Source organism: Monodelphis domestica, chromosome 3 (genome assembly GCF_027887165.1).
Source record: "Monodelphis domestica isolate mMonDom1 chromosome 3, mMonDom1.pri, whole genome shotgun sequence".
Taxonomy (NCBI): Eukaryota; Metazoa; Chordata; class Mammalia; order Didelphimorphia; family Didelphidae; genus Monodelphis; species Monodelphis domestica.
Genome location: NC_077229.1, coordinates 178,302,052 through 178,328,551, shown reverse-complemented (window position 1 = coordinate 178,328,551; position 26,500 = coordinate 178,302,052). Strand labels below are relative to the sequence as shown.

Genomic DNA, 26,500 nt, shown 5'->3' with positions numbered 1-26,500 from the left:
GGAAGTTACACTAGATGGCATCTCTAAGGTCCTGACCAATTCTAACTCTATGATCCTCTTATGAGCACCTAAAAAGATACAAATAATAATTTTATTAATACACTTAATTTTCAAGATCAATACCATCATTATTACTTTTCATTTTGTATTAAAACAGTCCTGATAGAAATTAACTAAGGCTAAAGGAAATTAAGTAGGGCACATGGAAGAACTGTAACACACAAATACATTAATATAGATAACTCATTAGCCAGTAATTACTTCAAGGACTAAATACAAAGTCTATCTCCCTCCTCTGTTCCTTTTGCAGTGGTTGTCCCTCATGACTAGAACACTCACTTGCCTTACTCACCCCTACATGTCAAATCCCTGGCTTCCTTTACAAATCAACTTAAGTGCTTCCTCCTCTATTTCATATTTCCCTTGATCCATATATGTTGCCATTGTTAGAAAGTAACCTTCTTGAGGACAAGGACTATTTTTGATTTTTTTCTCTCTACAAAGCTGGATAATGTAATGATTATTGGTGGAGAGACAGTGCAATCTTAAGTGAACAATCAAAAGAAATACAACATGGAATTTCTATTAAATGAAATTTCAGCAGATAAAAAACATACAATGTCACTTAAATGTTTCATAAAAATCACTGAAGTTGAAAGGGACCTTAGCAGTCATTGAAGACAACTCCCTCATTATTCAGATGAAGAAACTAAGGTCCAAAGAGCTTAAGTAACTAAATAAAGTCACACTGGTAGTAGCAGAAGTCAAGAATGAAACTCAGGGCCTAGGGATAGTGGATAATGGAGAAAAGGTAATGAAAATTCTTAATAAAAAATACCATTACTTCAAATCTAATGATGTTTTCAAATATTTCCCAGGCTAGATTAATGTGTATCTTACCTGATCAAGAGTGAATACTTTAATTCTTTCAGTTCCTAACCATTTTTGAAATTCTTTCCTCCAATTAGTCACCAAGCTTCCAGGAGTAACAATAAGTGTCTTTTTTATTATTGGCTTGCCTCCATAAAGTCCCTGACGCAGGAGTGTCCAGATGAGCGAAATACACTGTAATGTTTTCCCCAAACCCATTTCGTCAGCAAGAATAGCACCAAATCTGCCATTCATTCTGTAAGATAAAACTACATTTTCTTTATTCTTGGTAGGAAAAATTAGATAACACTAAATAAAGTTACCAAATACTTTATACAATTAAAAAACAAACATAAGTGAGTTCTTTCCCCCATTCTGCAAAAAAAAAAATTAATTACTCAAGAAACATTTGAAAGATTCTGAGTAGATATGGGGCAGGATTACAGCTGTGTATATTGGGAAAATAACTCTTACCATGTTGAGAAAAATTGTTTAGAATGGGGGATGGAATAATAATAATGAGGGCCTAAATGAGGAGAGTAGACAATGAAAATAAAGGTGAGAAGAAAGGAGGATATTTCAGAAGTAGATTTTAAAATAGATATGAAAGTTTTTATAAAGGAGAAAGATATCACGTAAGTTTTAAACATGGGAACATGGATGAGTGGTCTTACTACTGATATAAGGAGGTGCAAGTTCAGGAGAAAGGTCTGTTTTAAGCATGTTGAATTTGGGGTACTATGGGAATATCTGGATAGATATGTCTATGGACAGTTAGAAATGCAGATGAAGAATTTGATAGAGGCCAGGACTGAGGACTAGAGATTTAAGAATCAAATGCTTGGAATTGAGAGTTGAAAGCATAGAAATACATAAACCTGCCAAGGGAAAAACATAGAAAGAGGAAAAAAGAGAGTGATGGTCAAAATCTAAAAGAATATTCTCCCTCAGTAAAAAGACATGGATCAACTGAATGGGACAAAGAAAGAAAGAATATCTCAAAATGTTATCCTTCACAAAGGAAGATAATGCTAAAAGACCACGTTTGGTAAGGAATATATAGTTGTTTCTCTACTAGTAATGATGAATCTGTACTAATTGATTGGCAGCAAACAGGGTCTAACATTTTCCTTTGACTATAAAAGGGTTTTTTACACTCCTTTCAATTTTCAACTAGACAAATTACATAGTTTTCTTGAATATCAGATCATGTTCATTATATATCGATAGCTAAAGCAATACTACAATCTGAAATCATATATTTGAATTTAAATACTATTAACATTTTGCATATTTTAGTTTAAATGATCAGTTAATTCTAATTTTGCTGCAGAGTTTTTAAGGACTTTGTCTATTTTATTAGTATAGCAGTTTTTGCAATTTAAGGATCAGACATCAAAAGAATATTAAATACTAAAACAATTATTAATCTTGGATTAAAGTGATTGACTGAAATAAGATTCCCCATAGATAACCTGAGCCCAATACAAGAGCTTGCTCTGTACTTTAGTGTAAAAAGTAATCTTGTTATACAATAAAGAATACCTGATCATCCACAACCACTCAACATAGTAAAGGCCCATTATATAGCAAATAACTATAATACTCGAACATCATATGGGCTAAATCCTGCATGAACAAGAAATTAAAGAATGGCCCTGACTGGTTGGGGTCTAACATTATTACCATCACCTTCATTACTCTATTGGGTACTGTAGTAAAGGATTTCTAGCAGGGCATAACAAGGCAGGCTGACAGCATGGGATGCTGCAAACAAGATTCCACAGAGCAAGGACTGGGTCAACATTCTAAGCACTGAGAACCAGAGAGGCAGTTGGGGACTGACAGTTGGGAACTGAGAATTGTCTTTCTGTAAGAAGACAGAGAGAAAATGGAGGTGTCTCTCTCTGAAGCGAAAAGACTTTGGAGCTGCCAGGAAATTGAACCATCTTGAAGGAGTGGTTGAGTGAAAGATTACCCCACACTGGTGGACAGTATGTAGGTGTTAAACCTCACCCCCTCCTGAATCCTGTGAGGTCTCTTCATCTTGAGACTGCTGTCTGGATCAAAGAAGGACTCTTGGTTGTGAGATTTCTTTGGGCCCCTGTTATCTTTGCCCCTACAAATCCCTCTCTAACTTTAATTACTCTTTTAATTAGTTTAGTATTATTTAGAAAGTTTAAAGTTTTAATATGTGTGGTGGGGTTAGAAGTAAGGTAATCCCTGATTCTCTTCTCTTCCTTCCTCCTTTTAGTGAAACTTTTATTTTTATATATATAGCTTGTTTAACCCTTCCTTTTAACCCTCCCATAAAAGTACACACCTTTAGAATCCTCCAGGCCTCGCCATCATGCTACTATGATGTTCCCCCTACCACCTTTTCTGCTTCCTTTTCTGTATTGTCTTCCCCCATTACACTGTAAGTTTCATGAGTACAAGGATTGTCATTCTTTTTCTTTTCTTTTTTTGAAATTGCCTGGCCCATAGAAAATGCTTAATAAATGAAGGTCTAACTTTGCAATTGTAAGAATGATATTAGAAAATAAGTATTGTTTTATTAGTTTAGGGATAAAAAGTAAAGTGCTGGATTGAGAAAGAAGTGGAGTTTGAAGCAGAGCTGAGAGAGCATGTTAATTTCAGATGTGATAGTTATAATCATTTTTTCTGTGTAATTACTCTCTCTGGCAGTTGGTAGTTGGGCTCTGGCAGTTGGCAGAGACACACTTTCAGAGAATCTCTCAGGGCTGGAGGAGGTTAAATATTTGCCTCTCTCTGTCTAAGGGAAAGATCTTAAGGAACATTTTCCTTTCCCAACTTGGGAAACACTAGTGACTATCTATTGCGGTTTATATAGATTGATTAAACTCTGAGAAGACCAAAGAAAAACCTGGTCTTTGGTTGGGTCTCTGAGTCTACTAACTTGACTCTTGTTGAGACTCAACCAGTTAGCCTTTGTTATTTTATAACTGTAAGGTGAAGTTAAGAATTATAAGAATAATAGTGGTAGTTTTTAGTTAGATAGTATAAATTTGGGTTAGTCAGATCAGGGAGGAGAAGTTAGCCTGTGAAACACAGGAAAAGTGGTTCCTTGTGGAACCAGGGAGTTTATTTATTTATATATGATATCAAGAATTTCAAGGGACAATTCAAAATACTAAAGATTTAAGGAAACGACCAAAATATTACTTTGTATTAGCTATCACATTCTAATTCTTAGGAACATGTTGTTAAGTTACTATTTTAACAGTTTACTAATTTTGGATGATTAAAAAATTAATTTGAATACTGTGTGGATATGTTCAATGCCAGGATGATTTTGAAGCATCATAATTATGAATCATAAAAACAATAAGTTTTTTCAATACATTGATAGGCAAAGAAATAGTTCACAATAATTTTAAAGTCAATACTATGCAACTTGGAATCTTTATGTAAAAAAAAGGGATATCTATTGTAGCGAGGAAATATATGTCAAATAAAATAAAACTTAGTTGAGTCTTTTAAAATATAAAATGTTCTATAAATATGAAAATTATTACCTACAAATTTTTATTTTGATGGGTTTGGACCTAAATTTATCAGCTTACACCATTTTTATGATATGTATATGTATATATATGTAAATATATATATATGGTGTGTGTGTGTGTGTGTGTGTGTGTATAATTATAACTTCTTCCATGGTCTCTTCAAGTAGTAACAGAAGTGCTCATCTTATTTGTCAATCTATTTACTGCTGCTCTATAATTCATTTGGGAAGCTCATTGATTTCAGGAGATCTACACTATCCCCTCCCTTTTCAAAGCCTAACTTAAAAGTCAAGTTTTGTTATCCTAGAAAACAAACAGTTGTCCTATCCACATAATTCCATAACTTTTAATTTGATGGTTGAAGTAGTAGAAGAAGAAGTGAGAAGGAAGTATGGATCCACCACGGCCTAGCAGACTATGGTGATAGTTATGAGGAGGAAACATATGCCATTATTATTATAAACACTGGAAAACTGCCATCATGATAAAAGTCTAGTGGTTCTCAAATGTGACTTGGAAATCACTGGAGAGGGGAAAGAGAGGTTACCCCAGGTCTTTTCAGGGTATCTTTGAAGTCAAAACTATTTTCATAATAATACTAAGATGTTTTCATTTTTAATCTGGTAAATATTGATAGATAAAACCCATATAAGCAATTGCTTTTGGGGACTGAGGGAATTAGTTATTTTTAAGAGTAAAAAGGGATCTTAATACCAAAAAGTTTGAGAAATACTCCTATAAGCTATGAAGAATGAACAAGGGTCATCAAGAAATACTGCATCATTCTCTCTCCAATAAAATAAAGACTAGTTCTTTTTATTCCCCACTAAAATACAAAGTTTTCCTCTGCACACCTAAAATGCCTCTTATAACATTACAAGTAAAACCCATAAAAGGTTAGATGAAACAAGGAGAACTCATTTCCTACCTCATTCCCATCACACATTCATAAAGAAACACAATTCCTTCTTTTTGGTGTGGTCGAAGATGATGTACAAGGTAGGGATCTACAACTACATCCACAAGTGGTAAACAGTTCTTATTGAATATCCACTGATGACTCTTATCTGGTCGTGGCATAACAAAGGAATCTTAAAAGGAATTGTTAAAGCATCACTATAAATATACTGTATTTTCATTTTAATATAAGTGATTATATTTGCCATCAAATGAACCATCATGAATTTACCATTATAGTAATAATAGCTAGTATTATTATTAAACTTTAATAATATTTAAATTTTATTAAACTCAAGAATTACAAGGTACTTTATAGATATTTCATTTTGTCCTCATGACAAACCTGTGAGGTGGATACTATTATCCCCAATTTATAGATCAAGAAACTGAGCAAAGTTAAGTAACTGACTTGCCCAGAGTTTCATCATGAATAAGTATCTAAAGTCATATTTGTTTTTTTTGCTTTGTTTTGTTGTTGTTTTTCAGTAGTTTTCAGTAGAGTTCAACTCTTCATGACCTCATTTGGGGTTTTCTTAGCAAAGATACTGGAGTGGTTCATCATTTTCTTCTCCAGCTCATTTTACAAATGAGAAAACTGAGGCAAACAGCTAGTAAGTGTATGAGGCTAAATTTGAACTCATAAAGGTGAATCTTCCTGATTCCAAGCCCAGTACTCTATCTATTGCACAATCTAGCTACCTTACTACCAAAAAAACTTCCTGCCATCACCTATTACCAATAGAATTACCCTGAATATTATCAATCATGCTGTTAGAGAAAAGGTTTTTTTTTTTTAATCCTTATGTTTATTTATCCTCTATGCAAGTCCTGCTCAAATAGCCCTTTTCAGTAATGCAGTGACCCTTTATATTATTGAAAGGCTTCATGTAAGGGAAAAAGTCTTACCTAAATGGAAAGACTTCAATATGCAAACATATGGCAACAAACAGTTGTTCAATGGCCAAATGCAGTTTGGAGAGGCTTATCACCATAAGGTTGATGGTAGCAAGAGGTAATAGCAGGTGACAAAAATATAATTTTCAGTAATATACTAAGAAGAAAAATTAAAGTGACCTCCAGAAAGAAACTTACCCAAATTTAAATTCAGAGAGGGCTTGAAATAAAAATTAGAGGGGTCAGCTACACTACAAATAATAAAGACAATTCAATTCCACGCATCTTTAGTGTCTATTGTACATAAGCCATATGCTAAGCACTGAGGAAAAAAAGGCAAACAACCAAAAGTAAACAGCACTCTCATAAAGGAATCTAGTAGATGCCTAATAAACTAAGAACTAACTGTATATATGTATTGTATGCATTATATGTGTCAGATAAAGACTGAGAAGTAAAGACAAAGGAGAAAGGGAAGAATAAAATGGGAAAAGAATCAAAATTTAATGTGATAGAAACTTCAGTGAGGAATACCTTCTGGGTCACACCAGGGGGATTTTTATAAATCTAGGACTGTGTTATCTAACACTTATCCAGTGTAAGGTACAATTTTATGTGTAAAAAAAAAAAATATATATATATATATATTTTTTTAAATGTTAGATACCTGAGATACAACAGGCACTGTTGTTCCCTTCCCTGCACAACTATTTTATTAAAAACACATACATGTATGTGTATTTATGTACATATACACATACATATATTTATTTGTTTGTTTCATGACAGAAGTCTGAGTAGAATCATAAAATAATAGATCTAGAGCTGTACAGACTTAAAGTCCATGGGGGGTTGTGATGTCCTCAAGGTTGCACAGGTTGTATCAGATGTACATTTGATCCCAGATTCCTTCTACAATCAGGGGTCTTTTCACTGTACCAAACTGCCTCCTGACTCATTCATTTTCTTCCTTATTAAATATAATAATATACTTCCTATATTCCTACTAAATATAAATATACTAAAAACTAAATATAATACAAATATACTCAAATATAAAATTGCTTTTCAGGTCTACTTGCAGTGGAGTCCCTGTATAAATTCCTGAGTTCTCTGCAGGTTTCTACTGACTTAACAAGTCTATATTCAAACATATGTATGTAAGTATACACATGCATACATGTGTGTGTATATGACACATACACAAATAATCCAACAGATATATATTTAGATCCCTTTATTTGATTATAATTTCCAAAGAATATTATAAAACCCCAAGATTTACGTAAGTAATGCCATAGAGAACTTTCTTTTTTAATTTACAAATAATCAAATGAAAATTAAATTTTGACAATTCCTATGGTTCTAAATATCTCTGCAATCTTTGCTGTTTTAGTACTACTATAATCAATATGTATACAAAACTGTATTGAATTTTGCCCTCTTTTATTTGATATTACTTAATTACACATTTCCATGCCAGACATTTAATACCATCCAAAGCCAAATACCTTGTATCATGAATAAGCATTACCTTGTTGTTGGACATTTGGATCCTTTTCTAGGTTTTTAATTATAATAACTTGCTGTGAACATCTTTGTATATATTGCTTTCTTTTTATTTGGTATTATTCTCTTTGAACTTTTTAAAATCTCAAATGCACACAGATTGTTTACAAATGAAAGCAGAAGATTTAAATGCAAAACAAATTACTTTTTAAATCCCTTACTTTGTGCATATGGATCATGTCGAGGTTTGAAATTTGAGGAATCATCTATGTTCTTTTCCTCTGTGTTGGATTTGCAGATATTTTTGACTGGATTAGAGAAAGGTTTCTGGGTAATTTGGGAAGTTGTGAGGCATGAGCTCCCCACACTAGACTGAAAACATCGGCCACTGTTATAATCATCAGAAGAAATTTTGCCCATGACTTCTATTTCTTTTCCACCAATTACTGTTGTTTCACCCTCATTTAAGTTGTCTAAATCTTTCAATGTATATGCAGTGCCTAAAAGAAAAAAAAGAAAAAAGGATTTAGTGGCACTCAGTGGTGGAATAATTTAATTAATGACCTCTCAGCAATCAATAATTGGTAATGAAATCAACTACTCTTAATTTGAATAATCTTTCCGAACTAACAAGAAAAGTACAGGATCTGTCCTTTTTGATCAAAAAACATTTTTAAATCCTAAATTAATTATATAGAAAAAAATTAAGTAAATTATTTAGAAAAAAAAAAAAACCTTAAGCAGAACTAGCCCAAACCATTGAGAGCAGAATTGTTGTTTCCTAAGAACTAAGCATGGAAGATAAATGTAGCAATAAAAATATATAGCAGAGGGGGTAGCTAGGTGGCTCAGTGGATTGCAAGCTGGGCCTAGAACCCAAGATCCTGGGTTCAATCTGGTCTCACTTTCTAGCTGTGTAATCCTGGGCAAGTCATAACACCCATTGTATAGTCCTTACCACTCTTCTGCTTTGGAATCAGTATTATATATTGGTTCTAAGACAGAAGGTAAGGGTTTAAAAAAAAAAAGAAAATATATAGCAGGAAAAATCTGTAATAGCCACTGATTTCCACTGGAGCAATCACTGAGCCCCTATCACCAGAGCAACCTGCCCATTCACCCTTATTCACAAACACATGAAGAGTAGAGAAAGGAAAAATAGAAAAGGACAAAATGGAAGGAAAAGCACAGTCAGAAGTCATAGTTATGATTGTAAATGGGATGAATTAATCTACGAAATGGAAGAGAATAGTAGAATGGATTAGAAACTAGAATCTAACAATAAGTGGCTTACAAAAGACAAACTTAAAACAGAGTAAAAATAAGGGACTGCAGTAGTATGTATTATGCTTCAGCTAAAGTAAAAAAATGCAAGGGTAGCAATCATGATCTCAGTAAAAACAAAAGCAAAAATTGATTAATCAAAGTAATCAGAGAAACTATATTTTATCAAAAGGTATCATAGATAATAAATTGATATCAAGAGTGAAAATTCATTCACCAAACAGAATCACAACGTGCAATTTTTCAGGGAAAAGTTAACTGAGTTACAGGAGGTAATTGTGTAAGAGAGGATTTACAAGACAAGACAAGCATGCAAAACAAAGTAAAGGACCTCAGCTGTCAATCAAAAAAGAACATTCCAAGTAGAATGTTCCCAGGAAAGACAGTTGCAGAGTCAAGTCAGGCTGAAGGGGGAAGAAGCTCTGAACTGGACCCCTGTTAGCTTCTGTCCTAGGCTGAAGGACCCTTGGAAGGGGCGGGCTTCTGGAGCTAGGCTGAGAAGAAACTAACTTTTGTTGGTGGCTTAGTGTGGTGAAGAAGATATTTGTGTCTCTGAGATTTGAGTTTGAAGGAAGGAGAAAGAAGATTAAATAGTTGTCCTCCCATCTCCTTGATAGACTTGTGTCACAGCTATGACAGGACTGACATTTCCTAAAATCCTTCTAACCCTCCTTATCGATTAGGGAAAACCTCATCCCTCTCATCTCATCTTCCATCTTTGTCCTCCCCAATAAATCTCCTTACTTCAGAAAGAGAACAAGAGCATCTTCTCTAAACCTCACAGTTCACCTTTGAATTACTTAGAAGGGGGCTGATTAACAGGAGGTAGGGGAAGGGAGGCAGGAGGGCGTGGGTGGAAAACTGGAAGGTGAAGGGTGGATGGTAGGAAATATCTTGATCTATTAGCCATCCTTAGTGATCAATAGGCAACTCCAGAGTATCCCCTCCAGTAGTATCTCTCTCTCTCTCAAAAGTATCTCTATCTCCATTATAACTAGGCACCCACAGGTTTTCCCTAGTATCTCTCTAGTCAGCCAGAGTATCTAATTATTACAACTAGAAATATCTCCTCAGTATCTTTTCTAATACATAATAGACAGTAAAGCTATACTAGTATGGAACATCAATTTACCCATCTCTGATCTAAATGAATCTAGCCATAAAATAAATAAGAAAGAAGTTATGGAGAATTTTAGAAAAGTTAGATATGAGAGATTAGAGAATATTGAATGGGAATAAAAAAGGAACATATCTCTTTCTCAGCTGTTCACAATACTTTCACGAAAAATAATCATTAATGATGGAATAAAAACTTCATAAACAAATTCTGAAAGCTGAAATATTAAATGCAACTTTTTTAGCTCAAAATACAATATAAATTGCAAGAAAGAGCCTTGGAAGTATAGATTTAAAATTCATTAGAAGTGGCAAGGGGGCTCAGTGAATTGAGAGCAAGGACAAGAAATAGGAGGTCCTGGGTTCAAATCTAACCTCAGATACTTCCTGGTTGTATCATCTGGGCAAGTCACTTAACTCCCATTTCCTAGCTCTCACTATTCTTCCTGCCTTGGAACCAATAAGGTAGGGGTTAAAAAAAATTAATTGGAAACTAAATAATCTAATCCTAAAAAATAAATCAAAGTACAAATTATAGAAACAATCAAAATTCCATTAAAAATCACAACAATGAGACAAAATACCAAAATTTGTCCCAAACTTAATTTATAACTCTAAACATTTACACCAATAAAAAAGAAAATGAGATTGATTAGGAGAGTAAATTTTTTAAACTGCAAAAAAAAATTTTTTAATCTCTAATTAAATGTCTAAATAGAAATCCTAAAAAATCAAGAGACTAATAAAACTGAAAGTTAAAAAAATTACACTAATAAATAAAACTAGAGTTTCATGGGGGGTAGGGAGAAGCAATAAAATAGATAAAGCACTCACTAATTTTATTTTTAAATTAAGGGGAAAAAAACAAATTACCAGTTACAAAAGTGAAGAGGGTAAATATGCAAACAACAAAGATGAAATTAAAGCAATTATTAGGAGTTATTTTGCCCAACTAGCTAACTAGATAATATAAATTAGATTAAATATTTACAAAAATATAAATTGCTCAGATTAAAAGAAAAGAAAATGGAATACTTAAATAACCCTTTCTTAGCAAAGAAATTGAACAAGCCATAAATGAGTTTCCTAAGGAAAAAAACAACCAAGAGAAGATTGATTTACATGAAAATTCTACCAAACACTTAAAGAATGATAAATTCCAATATTCTATAAACTGTTGGAAAAATAGATAAAGGAGTCCTACAGAATTCCTTCTATGACACAAATGTGGTTTTGATACCTAAACCATGGAGAACAAAATTAGAGAAAGAAAACTATTGATCAAAATTTTAAATAAAATACTGACAAGGAGAGATTATAGCAATGTCACAAAAATCACATACTATGTAGGAATACCAGCAAAGCAGGGCTGGTTAGATATTAAAAAAAAACAACAACTAGTAATATAATTGGCCACATTAATAATAAGAACAACAAAACTCATAAGATTATGCCAATAAATGCAGAAAATGCTTTTGACAAGATATACTTGTTTCTATTAAAAACACTAGAAAGCAAAAGAATAAATGGATCTTTATTTACTATGAGAATAAGTATCTATTTAAAATCAAGAACCAGTATTACTTATTAATGGGAATTAACTAGAAATCTTTCCAATCAGATCAGCAATAAAGCAAGAACATCCATTATCATTACTACTCAGCATAGTGTTAGAAATTTAGCTATAACAAAATTAAAGAAATAACAAAGGTAAAGGGGAAACAAAATTACTACTTTTTGCAGATATGATGGTTTACTCAGAGACCTATGGTTAATTAAAAACCAAAGAAAGCAACTACCAAAATTTCAACAAGGTTGCAAAATATAAACTGAACTCACATCAATTATCATTTCCACATATTACCAAAAAAATTCAAGAGATAAAGAAATTCCTTTTAAAGGAATTATGGATAAGGTAAAATACTTGAAATTTACCTGCCCCCCAAAAAAAACCACATAGGTACTGTATTAACACAATTACAAAAAACTTTTTAAATAAAGGAAGATCTAAATAACTGGAGAAATATTTATTGCTCATGGTGTAGGTCATATAATAAACCAACATAATAATGAATGACAAATACTTAATTTACTTAATCAATGTCATCTAGTCAAACTACCAAATGATTCATTTGCAGAGCTAGAAAAAAAAAACTGCCTGAAAAAACAAATGGTCTACAATCTCAAGAGAAATGAAAAAAATAATTAAAAGGAAAATCTTGAAATGCCATATTTCAAACTACAATAAAAAGTAGGAATCATCAAAATTTGGTACTAGTTAATGGCAGCTTACATACATAACACAGAGTTGCAAATGAACACAGTAGCTTAGTGTTTGATAAGCCTAAAGATCCCAGCTATTGGGTTAAGAACTCATAAATACTATTGAGAAAAATGAAAAGTTATCTGTAAGAAATATCTCACAACATATGTCCACATAACATAACTTTCAAACGGTCACATGACATAGTCATAAATAGTGACATCATAAAAAAATTAAAGGAACAACAAAAAATGTTAGAAATATACATAGGGAAAGAGTTCATGTCCAAACATATTATAGACAGGATGACAGAAAATAAAATGGACAACTTTTATTACATAAAAATAAAAAGATTTTATATATGCAAAGGTAATGAAGAAAATTTAAGAGAAATAAGTAATGTAAGAAGGAAATTTAATTAAGCAGCCCTTCATCTGTATTAGCTTAAGAATCTCTTTAGTTTGACAACTTGTATTAATAGTCCCAGCTAAAAGTCTGTGTATATAATCAGATTAAAAATGTAGTCCCTGTATAATACCTGAGTTATAATCTTCAATATGTAACCATATTAATCACAATTGAGTTGTTAAGTTAATCCTAGGTGAGTGAATCTATTTTATAATATACTTTATATCAAACCAATTCCCATATGAAGTTAAAGACCAGAAGGTCATCCAGAGGTCACAGAGACCAGAAATGTCTGAAATGGTCTCAAAAATCAGAAAGGTCTGACAAGCTCTTGTTGGGGATGTTAAGAATTTCTCAGAAATGCAAGCTGGGATGTATTATGTCAAGAATAACCTATAAAGAAGCCCAGGTCAAAAGTGTTCTGATCTGTCCATGACTTATAAATTTCTACTACTTACATCAAGAATGACTCCTCCTCACCTCCACCCCTAACTCTGTAGGTTCCTCTTTTTGCCTTTAAAAAAAATGTGTCAATGTCGATTTCCTCAACTAGGGAATCTTCTGACTTGTTTGCCTTGCCCACCAAATAAAATCAGACTTTCCTCAAAGACTACTTTGCCAGGCTTTTTTCGTTCAATAAGAAAGCATCTTTGCAGCAATTTCTCTGATAAAAACATGTTTCTAAGATATAAAGGGAACTGATTCAAATGTGTAAGAATAAAAGCCATTCCCCAATTGATAAATGGTCAAGGAAATGAACACTTTTTTTTTTTGAGGAAGAAATTCAAGCTTTTGGTGGTAATATAAAAATATTCTAAATCACTAATAATTGTGGAAATTAAAATAACTCAGAAATTTTACCTCATACTCATCAAAATGACAAAGATGATAAGTGGGAGGAGAGGTGGAGATGACAAATACTAGAGAGTTATGGAAAACTAAACACATTTAATGAACTTTTGATTAAACTGTGAATTGGTCCAGACATTCTGGAAAGTAATTCGGAACTGTGCCCCAAAAGCTATTAAATTGTACCAAACCAGTAATTAGTTCTATACCCAAAGGGATGAAATGAAGAGAACCCATATATGCAAAAATATCCATAATAGTTCTTTTTATGACTATCAAAAGTATTCGAAATTGAAGAGTGCTTAGGAATTGGGAAATGACTATCAATGAATTTATATATGAATATAATGGAATACTATTATATTGTAAAAAATCATGAAGGGGATGGTTTCAGAATTTGAGAAGATTTCTATAAGCTGATACAGGATGAAGTAAATAGAACCAGAAGAACGATTTATACCAGAATAACAATATAAAGATAAACAATTTTAAAATAAGACTTAGGAACTTTCATCAGTACAATGACTAGCCACAACTACAAGATTTGAAATTAAAAAAAAAAAAAACAATACATACCTCCTGTTAGACAGGCTCAGAATCTGTTTTGTTTGAATACACATATTTGTAACAGAATTTTATTTTTCTTTCTCAATAGAATTACGAGAGAGGTAGATTCTTGTTTGAAAAACAAAATGTTTTTAATTGAAAAAAAGATATGAAAAAACCTCACCTCTAATGAAGAGGAAATTAAGGCAATCATTAAAAACTACTATGCTCAATTATATGGCAACAAATATGGCAATCTAGATGATATGGATGAATATTTACAAAAATATAAATTGCCTAGACTAAAAGAGGAAGAAATAAATTACCTAAACATCCCCATATCAGAAAAAAGAAATTGAACAAGCCATCAAAGAACTCCCTAAGAAAAAATCCCCAGGTCCAGATGGATTCACAAAGGAATTCTATCAAACATTCAAAGAACAACTAATCCCAATATTAAACAAACTATTTGACAGAATAAGCCAAGAAGGAGTTCTGCCAAATTCATTTTACAACACAAACATGGTACTGATCTCAAGCCAGGCAGGTCAAAAACAAAGAAAGAAAACTATAAACCAATCTCCCTAATGAATATAGATGCAAAAATCTTAAATAGGATACTAGCAAAAAGACTCCAGCAAGTCATCACAAGGATTATCCACTATGACCAGGCAGGATTCATACCAAGAATGCAAGGATGGTTCAATATTAGGAAAACCATCCACATAATTGACCATATTAACAAGCAAACTGACAAAAATCACATGATTATCTCAATAGATGCAGAAAAAGCCTTTGATAAAACACAACACCTATTTCTATTGAAAACACTAGAAAGTATAGGAATAGAAGGGCCTTTCCTAAAAATAATAAACAGTATATATCTAAAACCATCAGCAAACATCATCTGCAATAGGGATAAACTAGATGCATTCCCAATAAGACCAGGAGTGAAACAGGGATGCCCACTATCACCTCTATTATTTAACATTGTACTAGAAACACTAGCAGTAGCAATTAGAGAAGAAAAAGGAATTGAAGGCATTAAAATAGGCAAGGAGGAGACAAAGCTATCACTCTTTGCAGATGATATGATGGTTTACTTAAAGAATCCTAGAGAATCAACCAAAAAGTTACTCAAAATAATCAACAACTTTAGCAAAGTTGCAGGATACAAAATAAACCCACATAAGTCATCAGCATTTCTATATATCTCCAACCCAGTTCAGCAGCAAGAATTAGAAAGAGAAATATCATTTAAAATCACCCTAGACAATATAAAATACTTAGGAATCTATCTGCCAACACAAACACAGGAACTATATGAGCACAACTACAAAACACTCTCCACACAGTTAAAACTAGATCTAAACAATTGGAAAAACATTGATTGCTCATGGGTGGGACAAGCTAACATAATAAAAATGACAATCCTACCCAAATTAATTTACTTATTTAGTGCCATACTCATTGAACTTCCAAAAAAAACTTCTTTACTGAATGAGAAAAAACCATAACTAAGTTCTGTAAACCTTAAAATTTCTTAGACTTGTGAATGTTGGAAATTTCACCATTGGAATGTGAACCCCATTGGCAAGGGAGGTTCCTCCTCCTCCCTTCTTAAGATTACTTTAGGACAGAAACCTTTTGCTGAACAATGGAAAGGGCTGCAGCATAGATCAAAATTTAATTATTCCAATCTCCACCCTACTCAGGGTAACAGGATTTAGGAAGGGCTGCAGCAAAGGATCAAGATTTAATTATTTGAGAATATGACCTTCAACAGACATGTGCAAAGCCACAGACCTCTGGGCGGTCCTGGGTTAAGGTAGAGCCACCATTGGCACAGGGAAGACATGGACAATGATTGGTAGATGTGAGGGGAGGGAACTTGGATGGTTTCCTTAAAGATAGCGGGGTCTGAGGACTAGAGGTGGTTGGTTGGAGAGGTGCTCTGAGAAGCTTGCTCTGAAGGAAGCTGGAGGTGGAGGCCCCTGAGACTGTTTCTCCATTTTGGTCACATGAGTGATAGGGACTGATCTCTTTTCTTTGCCTCAGCTATCTAAGGGCTTGGGCCTTTTGGCCCAGCCTAAACAGAAGGGGTATTTAAGCCCTATTCCCTTCTCTCCCCTTTCTCTCTCCCTCTCTCTCTCTATCTCTAATACCTTTCTTCCTCTTGTTTGTAATTAAACTCCATAAAAGGTTGACTGCTGACTTGAGTTTTCATTTAGGAATCACATAGCTGAATTCCTTGGCGACCTTAAATTAATATATATCAGTCTTTTAAAGTTATTTCCTTGTCACAGTTCATTTGGAGGAACAAAAGATCAAGGATATCCAGGGAAATAATGAAAAATAATACAAAGGAAGGTGGCCTTGCAGTCCCAGATCTCAAACTATATTACAAAGCAGCAGTCATCAAAACAATTTGGTACTGGCTAAGAGACAGAAAGGAGGATGAGTGGAATAGGCTGGGGGCAAGAGACCTCAGCAAGACACTATACAATAAACCCAAAGATCCCAGCTTTTGGGACAAAAATCCACTATTCGATAAAAACTGCTGGGAAAATTGGAAGACAGTGTGGGAGAGATTAGGAATAGATCAACACCTCACACCCTACACCAAGATAAATTCAAAATGGATGAATGACTTGAACATAAAGAAGGAAACTATAAGTACATTAGGCAAACACAGAATAATATACATGTCAGACCTTTCGGAAGGGAAAGATTTTAAAACCAAGCAAGACTTAGAAAGAGTCACAAAATGTAAAATAAATAATTTTGACTACATCAAATTAAAAAGCTTTTGTACAAACAAAACCAATGTATCTAAAATAAGAAGGGAAGCAACAAATTGGGAAACAATCTTCATAAAAACCTCTGACAAAGGTTTAATTACTCAAATTTACAAAGAGCTGAATCAATTGTACAAAAAAATCAAGCCAATCTCCAATTCATAAATGGGCAAGGGACGTGAACAGGCAGTTCTCAGCCAAAGAAATCAAAACTATTAATAAGCACATGAAAAAGTGTTCTACATCTCTTATAATCAGAGAGATGCAAATCAAAACAACTCTGAGGTATCACCTCACACCTAGCAGATTGGCTAACATGACAGCTATGGAAAGTAATTAATGCTCGAGGGGATGTGGCAAAGTTGGGACATTAATTCATTGCTGGTGAGGTTGTGAATTGATCCAACCATTATGGAGGGCAATTTGGAACTATGCCCAAAGGGTGATAAAAGACTGTCTGCCCTTTGATCCAGCTATAGCACTGCTGGGTTTGTACCCCAAAGAGATAATAAGGAAAAAGACTTGTACAAGAATATTCATAGCTGCGCTCTTTGTGGTGGCCAAAAATTGGAAAATGAGGGGTTTCCCCTCAATTGGAGAATGGCTGAACAAATTGTGGTATATGTTTGTGATGGAATACTATTGTGTTCAAAGGAATAATAAAGTGGAAGAATTCCATGGAGACTGAAACAACCTCCAGGAAGTGATGCAGAGCAAAAGGAGCAGAAACAGAACATCGTACACAGAGACTGAGACACTGTGGTACAATCGAACATAATGGACAGATTCTCCATTAGTGTCAATGCAATGTCCCTGAACAATCTGCAGGGATCTAGGAGAAAAAACACTATCCACAAGGAGAGGACAAACTGTGGGAGTAAAAACACCGAGAAAAGGCAACTGCTTGACTACAGGGGTTGCGGGGATATGATTGAGGAGACTCTAAATGAACACCCTAATGCAAATAACAACAACATGGAAAATGGGTTGGAATCAAGGACACATGTGATATCCAGTGGAATCACGCATCGGCTATTGGAGGGGTGGTGGGAGGGGAGGGAGGAAAAGAAAATAATCTTTGTTTCCAATGAATAATGTTTGAAAATGACCAAATAAAATAATGTTTAAAAGGAAAAAAAAAAGATATGAGTTCTTTGAGAGGAGGTACTATTTTACTCTTCTATTTGTATTTTCATCATTTAGCATAGTGTCTGGAATGTAGTAAATACTTAATAAAAGCTTTTCCACTGCATCCCAGAAATGGGAGGTGTCTTGTATGGCGAGGGAGGAAATATTGGATTCAAGGGAAAGCTAGCAACCCAATTTGGCAAGAACAAAGAATTCATGAAGGAAGAAAAATAAAATAAAGTTAGATTGTAAAAGGCCTTAAATGAGTTCTAAGAATTATTAAAGGGGATAAAATTAAGTAAAATTCTATATGAAAGTATTTTATAAAGCACTACATTATTATTTCCCAAATACTAGTTTTCCTTCTAAACCATAAAATTTCTTGCTTACTTTGGAAGATCAAATACAACCCCCATAATTTTTTTTAAATTTCTATCTTGAAGTTAAAGAAAGAGCATTGAATTTTTAATGACAAGACCTGAGTTTTAAATCAAGCTTTATTTCTTGCTACTTGTATAATCCTGAGTTTAGATCATAAGCTTGTTTTTGGGTTGTTTTTTTTTTTGTTTTTTCAAACCCTTACTTGCTGCCTTAGATTCAATACTAGATATCAGTTCAAAGGAAAAAGACAATTGGGACCAAGAGACTTGCTGTGGATCACACAGCTAGGAAGTATTGAAGGCCATATTTGAACCCAGGACCTCCCATCTTTAAACATGGCTCTGTATCCACTGAGACAATTAGCTGCCCCTGGTCTAAGTCATTTGTAAAATGAATGGATTATTTTATTCATACGTGTTCATTTGCTTTAGAACTGGTCTGGCTCTAAAGCAAATGAACACCTATGAATTCCATTTAGTTTTGAGTATATCATAATATCCTAAAAAGCTGAAATTCAAAAGGAAAAGAAAATTATCACTTGCCAGGGATTTTAGAATTTTTTAGCTTTGTATTCATACAGTGTCTTGCCCACAATAATAAGTGCTTGCTGAATTGAATGACAGTATTTCATGTCACTAAATTACATCACATATAAAATCTTAATTTAAAGTACAATCTTAATATTTATGTCATAATTCTATCATGCTAAGCAAGTCTGATAGTCTTAAATGCAAGACTATTAATAGTAGCAACTCAAGAGCACAAAAAATACAAACACTAAATTCTGTCTACTAGTCTCTCCACAAATTTACCTTTCTTGATTCATAATCATTAGGTCAATGCTTAACAGTTTGTTTCCTGAGCCAGTGAAAGTTTTCAGTTCTATTATTACAAACTTTCTGCTACAATATGAATGTGACTATAGGGTGCAGAGATGCCAGAGATACAAGGAAACAAAAGAAAGACCTCTATGCTATATTCAGAAGTGTTTAACATCACCAATAGATGCTGATAGGAACTTATCCTATCTATTTTTAACATCAATAATTATAGCTGGGTTAGGAACAATCATATTCAACTTTAAGGAGACATGTTCAAAAGTAGAGCAAAGAAATTAGGAATTAATGGTAAATTATGCTATTGGACTCTCTTTCCATTCACAGAGGTATATATATTGTTCAAAATTATTCCTTAAGTAGTAATGAATATAGGATATTCCAGAAGCTTTTTAACAGTGCACTGGAAATTTATACAGGAAAGATTTCACTTAACCATCTTTTGCAAAACCAGCATAGCAGTAGAGGTTGATCTAATTGAACAAGTATACTTGCAAAGAACTGACTTGGTGATTGTAACTATGAAGTATATAGAAGGTGTTACAGACAAAAGAGTGGTTGCCATAAACTGTGACCGTGAAAATATGGGTTTAAGACTTTGAATTGCCAAAACTGCAAAGATAAATTTTTAGTGTCTTGATTTTATATTAAAAATAAAGTGGTCGCCATGGGAAAAATTCCCAAATATGAAATACCCAAGTCAGCTGGGTTTTATGGAGATTTTAATTAATACAAATTAAGGAATTAAGGAAAGGGAGAGAGACAGAGTAAGAAGAAATAATAGGAAGGTTAGGTCCTAGGCCACTAGGCCTTTCTTTTAAGAGAGGAAAGTCAGTCTTTAATCACTCACCACAAGATTGTCCCAAGCAAAACTCTAGTGTTCAGAGAGACCCTCCAGTTCAGCTCCTCAGCTCCATAACCAATCTTATAAATACAGAATTTCTTGTCTCTCTGAAAGGGCTCATCCCATGGAACTAATGGCAAAATCTAATCGACATACTACTTTCCCTTGAGTTTTTGATTGTTGTAACTGTAATACTGGATCTCCTTGAAGAACTCATTTCTCAGTCAAAACAACCAATTGCTCCCTCTAATGTTCAACAAATTGTAGAACTAAATACTCGGCAGGAGCTTATAGAGGAAAGTTTGGGAGAGATCATAGCTTTTATGAGGCACATTCAAGGAGAATTAAGAACATTATCAGAATCTCTGGACATTAACCCTCCTAGCCAACCTCCTGCTCCTCAGCTCAACTCCCTTCAGCCACCAAAAGACCCTCCTTTTAAAGAGAATTTTCTCCTATGTCACCTCCCCTAAGTTTTCACATCTACCAATCACAGTAGACGGTTTCCACAGGACTGACCATTCTTAATTCACATCTTCTTTAGTTCTCAACTTCTCTGGGTAGACTAAAACCTCACACCTCTTGCTAAGCTTGTTTGACCTTTTAGTGATTAATTTGACCTTCATAGGTACTTAGCACCTTTTTGTATTAGATCTAAAAATAGACCCAGCTTAAGTGGTTTAGGTTTACTTTAAGTATGGGCTGGGTACCTTTCCATTGTTCAGTAAGGAGTTTTATAACTTTATCTTCTCCTAAAGTATGCCTAAGTATGGGTGGAGTTATGTTAGAGTTCTCACATACATTCCTGATCAAGTACCTCTATTGTTTAAATGGGGAATAGCTTTAACCAAATGTTTTATGGTAGAGTTGGAGCAGTTTTTAAGATTCACAAGTCTGAGAAATTTTAAGATTCACAAAGGACAAAAAAATTGTCCCTTTTCTCAAGGATCCTCAAATATCATGTAAAGAAAGCAGAATCATATGAAACAACAAAAGAATGATTTAAGTCAGTATCTTAAACAACTATTTAACAACATTTCACAGGCCTTTTCATTGCTTGCTAATGCTTCTATTCACCTCTGAGGCTATTCTGTACTAGGTCTATTTCTTTCTTTCTTTTGAGTTGTTAATCATTTTTAAGTTTCTTAATTTATCACTATTAAACATACTTTCAGCAAAAGCCTAGCATCACACTTTACTGAGAAAATAGACAATGGTCTCCCTCATATTGCCCCTTCTCCATCTCCAAATTTCCTGATTTCACCCTACCTCTGTGCCTTCATTCCTTGTCCTTAAGAATGAGGTCTCCCTCCTCCCTGCAAAGGTCAAAACTCTCTAACTCTTGATCCCATTGTCTCCTAACTCTTCTAGGACTCCCATTTCATTAATTATGCTCTTCTTCTTCTTACATCATCGATCTCTCTAATGAATTATTTTCTCCTTATTATAAACATGTTCATTAAGCACCAAAAAACTTTCCCTCATGCTATCAAACTCCCTCTCTGCTCTTTAAAAAAGTTTGGCCACGAATGAAACAAAACTATTTCTGTTGCCTTCATATCCTTTCAACCTAGTTACACATCTACCCCCTTCTGATTAGACACTTATCTGAAAATTTCTCTTTTCAAAGTCACTAGTACCTTCTAATTACCAATGGACTTCTCTGTTTTCATTTTACGTTATCTTCCTGCTAAATATGACACACTTAATGAGTTACTCTTTCTTGAAACACTTTCCTCCTTTAGATTCTATAACATTACACTCTCCTGGCTGTCCTACCATCCTACTATTTTTCTGACACACTTGTGGAGTGGAAATTTAAGGGACCTTGAAAACCTACTACTCTTCAAGAAGATCCACTATTCAAGAAATCAGGAAGCCATTTTAAATGAAACACTTTATTGTGTTATGGTAGGATTGTAAGTGGGGAAAGACAAAAGGAAAAACAATATAGATATTTTAGGTTTATTCATGGGGAAGGAAGAGGAAGGAGGGCAACAAGGGAGAAGGAAGTACTTAATCTAATTCCCAAACCTAAATTCCCTTAATAATATCCTAATGGGGGTCGTGGGGGGTGGGGTGGGGGGGCACGGGAGCTAGATAGCTCGGTGGATTGAGAGCCAGGTCTAGAGACTGGAGGTCCTGGGTTCAAATCTGGCCTCAGACACTTCCCAGCTGTGACCCTGGGCAAGTCACTTGACCCCCATTGCCTAGCCCTTACCACTCTTCTGCCTTGGAACCAATACACAGTATTGACTACAAGACAGAAGGTAAGGGTTTAAAATAATAACAATAATAATAATAATATCCTAATGGCTAACTTATCTAGGCTAAATAAGTTAAGTATCCCCCAAACCTCACAAAACAGAGTCCAGTAAATGAGCCAAGATCCCAGAAGAAATGTCCAAAGTAGATCCAGCTGAGAAGTGATTCTTCTTTAGTCTTCTGTCCAGCTGCCATCAGCCAGTAAAAACAGTTTTTTCTCCACTAAAGCTGGTTTCTTACAAAGGGCCAGAAACCTTGTAGAAAGATGGAAATCTCCTCTATCTCCAAAAGCTTCCTCTAGGAGCCATTTTGTTTTTTGTTTTTTTCAGTTGGGACCTTAGAATCTTGACCCAGGCTCCCATGTGATTCTGTCACATGTCCCTGCCAATCAAATGCAATTCATTTTGCAAAGTCCTTTTGCAATCTTCCTTTGCTTACTACAATTGAGAGAGAGAAAGGAAGAAAAAGCACAGCCCCAAAATAAAAAGTTCCAAAAGCAAAAAGCCTCAGCTTACAGAAACAATCCTTATTTACCAGAAAATACAACCTTCAGGCTAAATGACATCATTCTGACACATTCACACCCCTCCCACCCCTGTCACATTGTGAAGGAGGCATCCTCCAAATTAACCTTTTTTAGCAAATGTTCAAGGGTCAGAATCAGGCTTTAATCTCCATACAAACTCAGAAACATTTCAGGTACAGGGCTGATTGGGAGTGCTTTCCAGAGTTTCTAATCCACCTGGTCTCTTGGGCAGGTACCCTACAAATGCAAATTGTACAGGCAGGATCAGTAAGAGGTGAGATAGCTAAGGATGCAAATTAAAATAGCCAAAGTTTACTTGTGAAAGAAACTGGGAAGGGGTTTATAGAACATGGAGGAGGCTATTAGAATAGCCTCCAGCTCATAAAACTTATTCCTATACCACTAGACTCCAGATTTGAACATTTTTAAAGTACAAACTCAAAAGACATCCCAAAACACCAAAAATACCTCATATAATATAGAAAAGACATAAGTTGTTTCTGTCTCACTAAGGTCAAAGGTAATGAAGAAGCCAATGTATTCTTTTTTTTTTTTTTTAATTTTAATATTATTTTATTTGGTCGTTTTCATACATTATTCACTGGAAACAAAGATCGTTTTCTTTTCCTCCCCTCCCCCCCCCCCCCCCCCCCCCCCCCCCGCCTTTCCCTCTCCCATAGCCGACGCATGATTCCACTGGTTATCACATGTGTTCTTGACTCGAACCCATTTCCCTGTTGTTGGAGTTTGCATTATAGTGTTCATTTAGAGTCTCTCCTCAGTCTTATCTCCTCCAACCCTGTGGTCGAGCAGTTGCTTTTCAGCGGTGTTTTTACTCCCACAGTTTATCCTCTGCTTGTGGGTAGTATTTTTTTTTAGATCCCTGCAGATTGTTCAGGGAAATTGCATTGATACTAATGGAGAAGTCCATCACCTTCGATTGTACCACAATGTATCAGTCTCTGTGTATAATGTTTTCCTGGTGAAGCCAATGTATTCTTAATGGGATAGGGCAATCCTATCCTGCAAGGGATGCTGTCTTGAAGAAGCCAGCTTTACTAACTCTTTCTGGGGTCCTAGGAAAATACATTTTGGAAATATTAATATTGCTAGCATATTTGAGAATAACATTACTTTCTCACTTTACACCTAGTCTTCTCTTTAAATTATACTGACTTCTGATGACTAATGCAAAGTGGAGACATTAACCCAATATTCTATATTCATCTCTTTTCTTCTCTCTCTTAACTGAGTGACTTAATCTAATTCCATGACAACTGTTGTCATCTCCATGTAGATGACTCATGAATCTCTATTTCTAAGTAAATATTCCTCTCTGAGATACAGTACCACATTTACAATTATCAACTAATATACACTTCACTCTGAATGTCTAGCTGACAGTTGAAGCTCCACACATCTAAAGTTACACCTATTATTCTCCTTCTAAAACTAACTCCTCCTTAGTTTACTATTTTTGTTAACATCACTTCTCTCAGTCAGTTGTTCTTGATACTTTAAAGATATTTTATTTCTTTTTCTTAACCTGCATATTCAGTCCTCATGTCCAATAAATTCAATGACTCTAATGTCCATCCCATTTCTTCCTTTCTATTCTCACCATTGTCACCACCTTTTCATGTCCCTCTTGCCTAATCCATTTGCAATAGCTTCCCCTAATTAGTTTCTCCACACTATACAATCCATGCTACACACATCAATGTCCAATCAATCTCTCTCATTCAAAGTTACTATTTTATCATCCTGTTTATCAACCCTTTCAATAATTTGTCTAAAAATCTGATAAAATCTTCAATCTGATTTACAAATATAAAATATAATATAATATGGAAACAATCTATCATTCCAGCCCTATTTCCTACTACTACCCTACAAGAAGAGCCTAGCAGTCAAAAAAATACAAAGAGATATCTGAAATCAGTGACTAAGTGAGACAAAAGTATAAAGCCATGTGCTAAATGTGAATTAAAGGCAGCTGAGTAAACTGTGTCATTCTACTGCCTGAAAAGGTAAGAGTTGTAGGCTACCTACATTCAATTATCTTGAGTGGAAGTTGTCATTCCCACTCAAAGGTGGATGCCTTTTTCTTAACAATCAGTCTCAGACTGAGTGTTGGAGATACAGGACAAAAATTAAGACCAAATAAGATACTGATGAAGTCAGTTATGTATTTTGATCATGTGTGATATTATTGTAAGAAATATACCCCTACATATGAAACCTTAAGGAAAGTTCAAAATATTTTAATATTACTAAGTAGGATATATTGTGACCTTTTTGCTTCTCATTTCTCTGAACTTTTTAGAAGACCTATACTTTTTTTTTTAACCCTTGCCTTCTGTCTTGGAATCAATATCAAGTATCTATTCTAAGGCTGAAGAGCAGTAAGCACAAGGCAAATGGGTTTAAACAACTTGTCCAGGGTCACACAGCTAAGAAATATTTTATGACAAATTGGAACCCAACTTCTCCTAACTCCAGGCCTGGTGTTCTCTCAATACACTGTGCTAGCCAACTCCCCTAAGAATCAGACTATTTAAAAGACTATATAAGGGGTCTCTTCTGCAGAGCTATATATGAATATATGTAAAAATTAAAATTTTGGGTAAGCTGAGGCAGGTAGAAATTAGTTTCTCTCTGCAAGGAGTATTATATTTTAGGAGGTTTATTGAAGATTAAGAACTTAAGAATATACAAATAAGAAAGCACGTGTCTAGGCCAGAGAGAGGCCTAGGCAATCTCACCTACATTATGAAAAAAGCCGCGTCTTGTGGGATTAGAAATTATTTAACTGGACCCTAATACAGGGGCCCGTGAAAAAAATTTATTCTTGCTTTCTCAAAAGTTTGTATACATAGATTTTTGATATTTTGATACTAATTTTGAATTCTTCTTTAACATAAATATATGTATATATATAAAGGGTTTATATTTTTTCCCTTAATTTTTTCCTTTTTTCTTTTGTTTTTGTTTTTGTTTTTGTTTTTGTTTTCCTTTTGAATTAACTCACACCCCCTCACAACTAAATCTTGCATCCTCAGCTGGACTCAGTGTTTTTTCAACACTTACTTCAGGGGGGATTGTATTTTCATAAAATTCAAGATTTAAATTTTGTTTGAGATAGATCTTCAGAAAGCTTTCTAACTCCTAAATCCAGAGAATGAACTGTTGCAGAAAGATGCCAAAAAACCTACATTACATCAAGAAGAAGAATGAACTTTGGGGTGTGGTTGATTGAACTGAAGGTTGATTGAATTTATTTTGAATGTACACTCTTCTGCCAAAGGGGACTGCCCCCTAATTGGCTTTTGTCAATGTGCCCAGCAAAACATTGGTTTTGCTGTCTCTCTCTCTCAATCTCTCCTATTTTTCCCTTATCTCTAACTATTGTAATTTCATAGCTGGTATGTTTACAAGGCCCATTGGAGAGACTAGTCTTCCTCGGGCCTCAGGGGGATTGTGAATTTCAAAA

The 26,500-nt window shown here is 34.3% G+C and overlaps 1 protein-coding gene across 5 annotated transcripts in view; it reads right to left on the bottom strand.

Annotated features, from left to right (window-relative positions):
• The window catches only part of RAD54B (RAD54 homolog B), a 158,710-nt gene that overhangs the window by 27,543 nt on the left and 104,667 nt on the right, over positions 1-26,500 (bottom strand). For all 5 annotated transcript variants that reach the window (XM_007488118.3, XM_056823313.1, XM_007488116.2 and 2 more), the window contains 3 exons: positions 7,985-8,263; positions 5,329-5,491; positions 901-1,126 (listed from right to left, as the gene is read on the bottom strand). In XM_007488118.3, the coding sequence (XP_007488180.2) occupies positions 901-1,126; positions 5,329-5,491; positions 7,985-8,263 (668 nt within the window). The remainder of the gene's footprint in view (positions 1-900; positions 1,127-5,328; positions 5,492-7,984; positions 8,264-26,500) is intronic.